At 41.0% G+C, this 12,147-nt stretch overlaps 1 protein-coding gene across 3 annotated transcripts in view; it reads right to left on the bottom strand.

Moving 5' to 3' along the window:
• The window catches only part of ATP13A4 (ATPase 13A4), a 151,431-nt gene that overhangs the window by 42,767 nt on the left and 96,517 nt on the right, over positions 1-12,147 (bottom strand). For all 3 annotated transcript variants that reach the window (XM_067738441.1, XM_067738442.1, XM_067738443.1), the window contains exons 11-16: positions 11,850-12,007; positions 11,052-11,240; positions 7,965-8,026; positions 2,983-3,133; positions 1,334-1,420; positions 952-1,105 (exon numbers count right to left, since the gene is read on the bottom strand). In XM_067738441.1, the coding sequence (XP_067594542.1) occupies positions 952-1,105; positions 1,334-1,420; positions 2,983-3,133; positions 7,965-8,026; positions 11,052-11,240; positions 11,850-12,007 (801 nt within the window). The remainder of the gene's footprint in view (positions 1-951; positions 1,106-1,333; positions 1,421-2,982; positions 3,134-7,964; positions 8,027-11,051; positions 11,241-11,849; positions 12,008-12,147) is intronic.

Genomic DNA, 12,147 nt, shown 5'->3' on the forward strand with positions numbered 1-12,147 from the left:
GAAATGAAAAGGAAGCACTCAAAAAACAAAAAGAAGAAGAAGAATGGGAAAAGTGTATGATTCTTTTTTTCTCCAGTTTAACCATCAAATATTTATTGAGTCTACTATGGGTCAGGAATTAGCTATGCAGAGATTGCACTGCAATTGCCACTCTGAGGATCTTTGTCTAGTAGGGTAACAGCCAGTAGGCTAACAATACAATCGAATGAGATCCTTGCTATGATCCAGGCAGTTACAGCACGCTATGGAAACACTTGGTGCATCTATCAGACAGGGAGGATGCGATTAGATGGAGAAGGGAAAGGGCATTTTGGCTGAGGGAGCATCATGTGCTCAGGCACAGGGCCATGAGACAGCAAACCTTGATAGTTCATCTCAGGGGGAGCACAGGATGTGAAGATAGGAGTGGTAAGGAAACTCTGGGAAGTTTGATAGGAGTCAGATCATGAAGGCCTTAGATATGATCCTAAAGGAGATTATCCTGGAGTCTATGAGAAGCAATCCAAGAATGAAAGCAGGAATGTGCTAACATAATTATACTGTGTGACAGAAAAAACAATCCGGTCACAGTGTGAAGAGTAGGGGACACTGTGGGGCAGGGAACAAATTCACCAATTATGAAGTGATCCAGTGGAGGGATGATGAGGGCCTGAGGTGATGGAGTGACAGGGCCATGGATTAGCAATTGACAAGACAGAGGCACTGAGGGAGAGAGAGAAATCCAGGAAGAATCCTAAACTGGGATGGGGGAGTAGTACCTTCATTCACTAAGATGGGAAATAGAGAGAGTGAGAAAGATAAGCTTGGTTTTGGTACCGAGTTTGAGATGCCAGTGAGTCATCCAATTGGTGATGGCCAGTAGGCAATTGGATTCATTGATCAAATGCTGAGGGGACATATGTGGGTTGGAAATACAGATTTGCCCATTGTAATATAAGTCTGTCCACTTACCTGTCTCAGGTTGGCAAAAGCTGGCCACCCTCTCTGGTGCACCTTTCATGAATGCCAGCCAGTCACCCCCCATCTCTTGGACAATGACTGTCATCCTCTGCAGCGCTGATGAGAATGGGAACTGATGCAGGATTGCGATTCCTTCCACTGGGACCTGGGTGAGGGATGGGGAATGGAGAGGGACACACCACATGGCTTCTAGCTATTGGAAATTAATTACTCCTTTTCCAATCCTTAGCTTAGCAAATAAGGGAAACAAGGTCTCACCAATTTTCACATGTGGAATTCAAAGAGACACATCTCTGAGCTTTCAAAATTGTGGGCCTGCCAGGACTTTCCTTCTGAGTTGGGTTTTGTGGAGTGGAGAGCAGGCAAGGCTTACCTGGCTGGCTGTTTTGCAGGGCTTAACAACCATGGCGCATGCTGGCGCTCCCTTGATGTGGAAATCATGCCCGGAAACCACCATTTCCTATTTCAAACAGGATGTTTCATTGTAGAGATTTCTTTCTTGTTCATCCACTAATACTGTGCTCAAACCCTTCCCTTGAGAAAATCTCAAGCCGTCTCAATATTTTCTCCTCCCTCAGCTACACGGAGGTGAACCAGACTTAATTCGCCACACACAAAAATAATGCATTGGAAATGCTAGGAACTTGAAGGGCAGACACTTCTGAATTATTCATGCAATTTCTCCTGCTTTCTCTGCTGGAAGGTGCTGCATAAAGGCTCATTCTCCATTTCTGAAGGGCTTAACTTGAAAACACTGAGCGTGAATAGCTCGCACCTTTCTGCCTTTTTTCTCCTGGTTCACTCTCCTGCTCTTCGCTCTCTGTCTAATTTGGATTGATGATGCCCACGGTACAGCAGGGCAGGGACTGTGATGTATGTGGTTAATGTTCAGTAAACACTCGGGAATTGCTATAATAAAGACCCTAAATTATAGTCAGAGGAACCTTTTACTCAAAGATGCCAAAATGCTTTATAATCATCTCACTGAGTGGCAGAAAAAAATCTCAGAGAAGAAATTATAATCCCTACTTAAAGGTACAGAAACAGTAACCCAAGAAGGATGGAGAAAGTTACATCAGACTGCTACAGAACCATGCCCTATTAGCGATGGAAGGGACCCTAAAGATTGTCTCCTTCAGTGGGGCTCACACATGTATCACAGGGGCCTGGAGCTGAACCAGGCTATACGGGGTGGAGGCGGGCTTGTAGCTAAGTAGGTGGGGATGTGTGTTCCCTAAGCTGTGCTTTTACTCCCCATTTTGCTATCTCAACCAGAGTAACTCCAACGATTTGTTTCGTGTAGGATGCTTTTGAATAAAATTTCCTTTTAAGAAAAGATTCCCGCTTTTTTGTTTTCTTTGAGGTGAACACTGCTGGTCTAATTCAATCCCCTCATTTTAAAGTTATGGCAAACCCCAACAGGAGAGATGACCTCACGAGGTGAAGGAGTCAATCAGAACAGAGTCAAGACTAGAACCGGGAGAGCCGGATTCCTCCTCCTGAACAAGGCCATTTGATCTGAAATCTACTTCAGAGTCTCAACAAAATCCCTCCTGGTTTTCCTTTTCATTGTCTAGTCTTAGAGACAAAATTAATACTAAAGTAGTAGGAATAAAACTCCTGGTAACAACGAATTATCCTAAGCACTGGGGACAGTGATGTTTCCTAATCCCCATGTTCTAGATAACTCTGAAACCACACATGGCTCATACTACAGCTGGAAAGGGTTAGAAAATAATTATATAATAATTATACTAATACTATTGAGCTGGTAATGTATTCCAGGCACAGCACCAGGGATTTTTTTAATGCGTCCTTCCACTTAATCCTCGCAATAACCCTAATATGGAAATACACTGTACAGAGGAGAAAACTGGGGCTCGGATGAGTTTGCCCCTCACTGCCATATGTACTCCATATTGGAGACCTCACATTTTTATGAGTATTGAATAGCTATGATAACACCTGGCTTGGTCTGGCATTGAAGAAGCTTCTTAGAATCTTTGCAGAACAGAAGCTTACCCAGGTAGTAGCTTCAAACATTTTGAGGTCCAGTGGGTCTCCATGGATGGTCCCATCCAGGAGGATCAGAGAATGGCAGCTGGCCATGGCTGCGTACAGTGGGCCCCATGGCAGAGCCTTGCCCGAGGCAAAGCTGTGGACTTCCTGGAAGCTAAAGGAGAAAAGGGAAAGGGCTTTAGTCTATTCCTGCAGGCCAGAATGGAGCTTCTGGAGGTGACCATCCTTTTAAAAAATAAGTTGATATACTTTGTTACATTACATATCTACACTCTAATCTCCCCAAATGAATACTGCTTCATTCATCCATCATCCTTACATAAGTTCAATGAGTATGAGAAAAAGTCCTGAGGTTCTCTCAAGCTCTTTCTTCCCTCTTTTCCTTAACGTCTCTCTGGCACTGATTTAAATCCAGAGGTATAGAAAGAGCTAGCAGTATCACCCTTAGTTCTAAGTGCGTCCACTCCCACCTGAGCTTCCAGACCACTTTATCTCTTATGCTGTGAGACAGAACAGGCTAGCTCATACTATAGCTACTTGTGTATATCTGTGTATCTCCTTCAATCTATTCTTCAGGGCAGGGCTGTCTCTTCCATATCTCTCTCTCCAACATATCTGATGTTTGGCCCACAGCAGACAGTCAACAAATTTAAGAGCAAATAAATGAATGAGTTGGTTACTGGAAATCTGAAAGACCATAATGGTAAAGAAATGAATTTTTTTTTTTTTTTTTTTTTGCAGTACGCAGGCCTCTCACTGTCGTGGCCTCTCCCGTTGCTGAGCACAGGCTCCGGACGTGCAGGCTCAGTGGCCATGGCTCACGGGCCCAGCCGCTCTGCGGCATGTGGGATCTTCCCGGACTGGGGCACGAACCCATGTCCCCTGCATCGGCAGGCGGACTCTCAACCGCTGAGCCACCAGGGAAGCCCCAAGAAATGAAATTTTTAAAAGACATTTTGAAAAGGACACGGCATTCTCCTCTTCCACCCCGGCATCTAGGATCTATATTGCAGCCATCATCACCATTGCTTTCTGTAGAAAGTCCCGAGATACAACTCTAACCGAGAGTTGTATCTAAAATCTAAAATCTACCGAGATACAACTCAAACATCATATGCAGGGTTCTTTTACTAACTCAGAGTTGAAGTCATCAAGTTTGGCACTGGGCCTACAAAAGGATGTCCTCTGGACCTTATTGGTCAGTCCCTTCTTACATGTTTAGCACAGTAAGTGGTTCACAAGGCAGGCCATACTATTTGGTGGACCCTGAGCGGCTGAAGGTGCTTCCTGGATTAAGGCCAAATCTGATTCTTGGAGCCAGTCAGAATCTACTTGTTCCTCCTCCTCCACATGTCAACTTCCTTCAGATCTGTGGCCAGCTTGGCTGTACCCCCTTTAATACTCCCTTCCTCTGGGATTACACAGGAACCTCTAGCTGTGCTTCCAATGTGCAGTTTCCAGACCTCTGACCTTCCTAGTTACTGTTTGTAATTTTTACTATTTACCATAGTTTGTCTTAAAACACAGTCTCCAGGATCAGACTATTATCTCTCATGATATGGACCCTGCCTTTCCTTCGGTTGCTCTAGCGTTTTGTTCCTGAAAGCATGTACATCAGAATGTTAACTCGTAATTCAGCCACATTTCTTCCTGGTTTCCCCATTCAAGCTTCCTTAAGAGCTCAAAAACCTCTCCACGGAGCCTGTTGATCATATCATTATATATTGAAAGATCAAGTTATCTCAGTGGTTACAATATGTCTCTGGTATTTTAGTAAACATCTAAAAGGAAGCAGTCACCATCAGTGATGAACACAGATTCTCAAGCTCACGCTGTAAAGCAAACACAGATCAGGAAAAAAGAATCTTATCTTTAAGATGGCACACAAACTGTCTTCCGTATGTAATTCTGAATACACAGTTCTGAGTTTGGGAGGATCGGGCCAGACCCTGGTTTGCACAAAAATAAATAGAACCCTCTGTCATCCCTGACCTTGAACTATTATTTGAATGTTTATGACTTATCAAGACCAGGTAGCTCAGGTAGACTTCCAATGACTTTGAAGTACCTGGCACATTAGGCAGGCCCTCTTTGGAAAAGATAAGAATTATTAGAAATGAGCTTACAGTTTACAATAAGATATTTAACAGCGACTAAGTCAGGTGCTGACTTCTTGCTTAGAATTTAATCTGTTTTCTCTTATTCTATCAGTTAAATTTGTCAATTAAAAAAACTTTGGGGGAATTCCCTGGTGGTCCAGTGGTTAAAAATCCGCCTTCCAATGCAAGGGACGTGGGTTCAATCCCTGGTCAGGGAACTAAGATCCCACATGCCGTGGGGCAGCTAAGACTGAGTGCCGCAACTACTGAGCCCGTGAGCGCTAGAGCCCATGTGCCACAACTAGAGAGCCCACATGCTGGAACTACTGAGCCTGCGCACCACAGTTAGAGAGAAGCCTGCACATCACAATGAAGAGCCCATGTGCCGTGACTAGACCTGATGCAGCCAAATAAATAAATAAATACTTAAAAAAATTTTTTTAAAAAGGTTTAATTGCTCTTTTAGTCATTTAGAGCCAACTTTAACCTTTTTGAAGGAGGGAAAGGAGGGAGGGGGTAGGAGAGTGACAGGTTGGATTAATCTATCAATAATCTAAATAGTATATCAATTATTTTTATTTAAATTTGACAAGTCACTTTTAGAAACAGAAAGTTTTAAAAGTTTTGTGAATAAGAGGATGTCAATTCAATAAGGAGAAGAGCATTCAAAAGATGGAACATATTAAGTTCACTTTAAATAAACAAACATTTATTGTGAATCTACTATGTGTGCCTCCTATAGTGCTATATGGCATTAGGGACACAAATATAAATAAGAAAAAGACTGCTCTCTGAATGCTCACATATTTGAATAAATGCATATATTTTTTATAGACACTGAAACAGGAAAATACTAAAAACAAGAAGACCAGGTATATATCCAAATCTATTTTCAAGAGAAAATGAAAAGAACTTTAGAAAGTTACCACTTGTAACAGCCTCCTTCTATAGACTAAAATGGTTAGAAGCACCAGGATTAATTTTTCAACTCCAGAAATGGACTTGTTTATAAATAATACATTAATATGAAAATGTGTTAAACATATATAATTAAAACATTTTATGGATAAATCATATGTCATTTGCATAATGCAGAAGAATCATGAGGTACCTTTTATGTATAAGATGCTTTGTGATTTAGGTTGCAAGTATGAGAGGGAAATATTTTCATTAAAAAAACAAAACCTGCTGGCTTTCCGAATAAAGTCGTATTCCTTTGCCTCAAAAAAAACAAAAAACAAAACCTGAGCTCATGCAGCTCAATATCTAAAAAACAAACAACCCCACCAAAAAATGGGAGGAAGATCTAAGCAGACATTTCTCCAAAAAAGACGTACAGATGGCTAAGTGGCACATGAAAAGACGCTCAACATCACTAATTATTAGAGAAATGCAAATCAAAGCTACAATGAGGTATCACCTCACACCGGTTAGAATGGCCATCATCAAAAAATCTACAAACAATAAATGCTGGAGAAGGTGTGGAGAAAATGGAACTCTCCTACCCTGTTGCTGGGGATGTAAATTGATACAGTCACTACGGAGAACAGTCTGGAGATTCCTTAAAAAACTAAAAATAGAGCTACCATATAATCCAGCAATCCCATTCCTGGGCATATATCTGGAGAAAACCATAATTCGAAAAGACACATGCACCCCAATGTTCATTGCAGCACTATTTGCAATAGCCAGGTCATGGAAGCAACCTAAATGCCCATCGACAGATGAATGGATAAAGAAGAAGTGGTACATATATACAATGGAATATTATTCAGCCATAAAAAGGAACAAAATTGGGTCATTTGTAGGGATGTGGATGGATCTAGAGACTGTCATACAGAGTGAAGTAAGTCAGAAAGAAAAAAACAAATATTGTATGTTAACGCATATATGTGGAACCTAGAAATATGGTACAGATGAACTGGTTTGCAAGGCAGAAATTGAGACACAGATGCAGAGAACAAACGTATGGACACCAAGGGGGGAAAGTGGCAGGGGGTGGGGTGGTGGCGTGATGAATTGGGCGATTGGGATTGACATGCATATACTGATGTGTATAAAATGGATGACTAATAAGGACCTGCTGTATAAAAAAATAAATAAAATGAAATTCAAAAGCAAAAAAAAAAGACAAAAAAATTAATTTAAAAAAACCTGAAATCACCTATACCTCAATTTAAAAAAAAAAAACCCTCAAAACCTGAACTTGTCATATGTTCGTGTTCTGATAAGGCTGGAAGTTGCAGTGGGGAGAAAAAGCAGGCAGAGAAGCAAACTCAAACAAGAGAGCCCCAGCAGAGGGACATGGAAATCTTTACCACGTTAAGTTGTAAACTGCCAAAACGGAGTCCATTCTGGCCAGAAAAGAGGAGTTTCTGGCAGCCAGAAAGTAGTGTTGCCAGAACTAGAATACCAAGGAAAATGAAGTACACTAGCTGTGGTTCCACAGATGTTCCTCGTTCTGAAATTCAGTGTCTACAAGTCAGGGCAGTGTTCCTCCTAGCACATGGAAAAGCTTCATTTTGTACAAGAAATGTTACCTCCTTGAAGGACAGTGTCTTGGTACTGTCCAAATGACACACACTGGCCCTGAACTAATATGCTGACAGCAAATCACATTTTAGCAAAGATTTAAATGCAGTGTCAAAACTTGCCCTTCATCTCCTTGGTTCTGTGAGTGTCCCGGGGCTGGGACTGGGGTGGAGGAAATATGCACGTTTTAGTGAGCTTTGGAAGTAGTCAAGAAGAGAAATTAAATGAAGATACTCTGGCAACTACTGCTCACCAAAGCCAGTGCCAAAATCTTTCCATTATTAGTATTCAGGAAGAAAAACAAAGAGTTCTGGGAAAAGAGAAATGACAATGCATTTGGTCCCAAGTACTCACCCACTCCTATCACAGGGCACGACTCCCCAGAGATCCAAGCCATCCCTTGTTAAGGTACCTGTCTAAACAGAAACAAGAGCTCGGTTGACTCTGAAGATGCAGCAGCCCCACAGTGACACTGATAAGCTATGTTTTAACAGGAAAATATATGTCACAACACATGATTAAGATCAGCTCTTCAAGGAAGGACACAATAAGGTGGGTATCTGGAGTCCTGGGTGGAAGATTTGATGAACTCACAGCAGTTGTGTGACAAGCTGGCACTTAATCTCTTTGAACTTTAGTGTTCTCAGCAATAAAGGGAAGAAAACGGTACCTGCCTTACATATTTCAGAGGCTTGTTTTGAGAACTTAACAGAAGACTGAATGGATGGGAGAGTCCTTGGTAAGCCTGCTTTTAAGAGCTATAAAATGGGTGAGTCTCCACAGATAAAGAGAACAGCCTCGTGGTTGCCAAGGATGGGGGCAGTGACGGAGGGATGGATTGGGAGTTTGGGATTAACAGATGCAAACTATTATATATAGGATGGATAAAAAACAGGGTCCTACTGTATAGCACAGGGAAATATATTCAGTATCCTGTGATAAACCATAATTGAAAAGAATAAGGAAAAGAATGTATATATGTATAGCTGAGTCACTTTGCTGTGCAGCAGAAACTAAACACAACATTGTAAATCAACTATACTTCAATACAATTTTTTAAAAATGGGTGAGTCCCAGCACTTATAGCAAAAGTTAAAAGTATGTCATCAGAAACAAGTAATGGAAGTAGAATTTTTCACTGTTCTAAAGAAATATTATAGTTTGCTATTTGACATCTATTTGGCAAAAAGGGGTTTGTTGGTATTTCTCTCAGCGCGGTGATGAAGAGCTTGGACTGGGCTAAAACACCAGCTGTGTGACCTGGGCCAATTATTTAATCCCCCTAAACATCAGAGCCCTTATCAGTAACATGGTCATAATCATATAGGGTTGTTTTAAAAATTAAATGAGATACTACAAAGTGCCTAACTTAATGTCTGGCATAGAGTAAGAGCTGAGAATAATGATAATTGCTCATAATTATTACTTAATTTTTTATTCAAATTCATATCACAATTATCTTTCCCACCCCCTGTTTCGTTTTCCAAGTCCAAGGATAACGTGATCCTAGAACCAGAACATCTTTTCTTATGATGCTAGTTTGATCACGAAATAACACTGAGATGGTGGCAACAGCCATATTAACCTTCTGTTCTTGGTAGATCTCTCTGATATTCAAGTAATTACAAAATACAAGTAATTATAAAGTAATTACAAGTAATTATAAAATACAGCTCTGATCCCATTAATTCTCTGCTTTCAAAAACCTTCACTGTACCGTTTAATGGGTACTGAGTTTCCGTTTGGGAAGAGGGAAGAAGCTCTGGAGATGGATAGTGGTGATGGTTGCACAGAAATGTGAATACACTTAAAGCCACAGAAAAATGGTTAAAACGGTAAATTTTATGTTACGCATCTTTTGCCACAATAAAAAATAAATTAAGAAAATGGAAGGCAACAATAAAAAAAGAAGAGAAAACACCTTCAATGGCTCCCCACTGCCTAAAGAGTATGTAAAAATTTCTTAGCCATACATTTGAAGTCTACAACACCCTCTTCTGTTACTAATGTTCTGCTCTGATCAAAATCACACTCTATTGCTCTCCTGACTCCTTGCCCACATTCGCCTGCCTACAATGTCCTCGGGTTTTATATCTTTTGGAATTTTCTGTATATTATGATATTTGACATGTTACAAAATCTCTCTCTCTTTTAAATCTATTTTTAATTGTGAAAACGGTGGTTTACATTATGTTATAACTAAAATTATATAAGTCCTGTGTGCACAGCCTTAGAGTTCTACTTCTGTATGCCATACAGTGTGCCCACCACCAAAAGTTTAACTTGAGAAACCTTTCTGACGGACAGACTGCCTCCTTGGGGCTAGCCAGTTCTTAGAGATAACCAGGGTCTCGGCCAACGGCATGTCTTTGATATGCAAACTAACCAGTAAAGGAGTCATACCTTCTCCATCTGCCCAGATTCCCCAGGAAACAGTCTCTCTGACTTAATCAACCCAGCGCCAGCTGCAAGACAACTAAAGACCATTCCTGTAGCCCAAAGCCCACCAAAATCATTCACACTAGCCAATTGTCAGCGGTGTACCCTGCTCTGTCTTGCCCTTCCTGCAGAAACTCCTATAAAGGCCATAACCCAAGCACTCCCCTCACTCCTGCTTTGCTTCCTGATCAAAATCTGGCATTCCTCCTGGGGCCTTGCCTGGTGAGACTCTTCTGTCTGGGGGAACTGTGAGTAACATTAAACTTTTCTTTCAATGGCATCGACCTCTGCCTGTGGTCACTTAGTCACCTTTATAAATTAAGACCCAGGCACAAAACAGCCCTTCATTTCCATCTTACCCTCTTACAGCTCTCACCTTCACGCCAGCACACGTGTATATAGACAAAAAGAATATATTCAGGAGAAGGTAGAATAAGAGGCTGATTGGGAGTAACTGGCATGGGATCAAGGATTATTTTAAGCAATACACTGCAGATGGGAAAATACAGTAAGGGATTGACTGGGGATTTATTTTAACCAAGTCTCATAGTAAGGCACAGCTAAATAAACTCTTCCTTTTTTATTCATTCATTAATTCAATGAATATTTACTGAGCACTGACTGTGTGCCAGGTAACGGTCCTAGCATTAGGGATACAGTAGTAACGGTAATAAAAGTCTTAAATTTTGTTCTTTGCATGAGGGTATTGACTACAGAGGGACAGAATGCTATTTTAATTCATTGTGTTTCATAGAATATTAGAGGTGGAAGAACCTTAAAATATTCACCTATTCCGTCTCTACTCTTCCTTCTCTAAACCCTAGAATCTGAGAGCTCAAGAGATGTATCTGTCCTAGATCACACATCCAACCAGAGACAAAAGGAAGTCAGGTACCCAGTACCCACATCTAATGTTTCCTGCCTCACAAGAGTGTAAAGTACCTGTGCATGATGACAATGATAATAAAAATGTCACTGAGGATAAGAATGAAACACACATACCTTGTCAAAGCAGACAAGGTTTAATTGTCCACATACATTAATCCTCTGGGGGCTAATACAAAAGATGCCTCTCTTCTTCAGCCTCCGCTGGGCATAGATAATGCCTGTGGTCAGGGCAGCAGGTAGAGCGGGAGGAACCGCAATTGTGATGACATCAAGGGCTTTCTTCACCACCTCCTCCGGAGGTTCCTGGGAAGATAAAGTCCCTCTTTAGCTATTACAGATAAATCAACCGTGAACACTTTTATGCATATGACTTTTTTCTTCCTTTTTGTTTACTTCTTTAGGTCAAATTCCTAGAAATGATGTGAGTGGGCCAAACGTGGTTTAAAGGGTATGAACATGTTTAGGGCTCTCAATAGATTTTGCCAAAGTGCAATGAAAAAGCTTGTAACAGTTCATACTACTACCAGCGGAGAACAATGTACCAGTTTGCCATGATCTCACCAACACTGGGTTTTATTTTAAATTCCTCGTTTAACAGCTATAAAATACTACACTATTGGAATAAACATCCTCAGATTGAAGATGAAAAAATAGTGTAAGGAGAAGTCCAAGAGTAGAGGCATGTTGATATCTCAATAAACAAACTGTTTTATCGCACTAGATCTGATGGCTATTACGGAACTTGGTGATCAATTGCTTATATTGGGCATCTGGGAGTATATAAGCAGGTTTCAGTGTTTGGCTTCGCTTTCCCAGGTTTGAAAACTGCGACTTATATTAAGGTCAACATGGAGAGTATAAATTATAGATGAGTGTACGTGTGCATGTAGTAAAAGAACAAAAGCTGTTTACCCCACTGAGCACATAGATGCACAAAGTATAGATCATCCCGATGGTGGCTGTCCCTACGAGGCACAGGAGGAACCTGATGGCATCCCTGTAGAGCTTAAAATTCATCGGCTTCGGGTACAGAATAGATCTCACGAGGTCCCCCTTTGCAGTGTTGAATCCTGAAGCAGCAAACACACACCTCATACTCTCAGGATGACAAATACTACTGTTAGTCCTCTTCTAATCCTCAACACAGCTTTTGTTTTCTCTAGAGATACTTAAACAGTGCTTAAGCCCAAATGCAATTCAAGGATAATTG

Source organism: Pseudorca crassidens, chromosome 5 (genome assembly GCF_039906515.1).
Source record: "Pseudorca crassidens isolate mPseCra1 chromosome 5, mPseCra1.hap1, whole genome shotgun sequence".
NCBI classification, from domain to species: Eukaryota; Metazoa; Chordata; class Mammalia; order Artiodactyla; family Delphinidae; genus Pseudorca; species Pseudorca crassidens.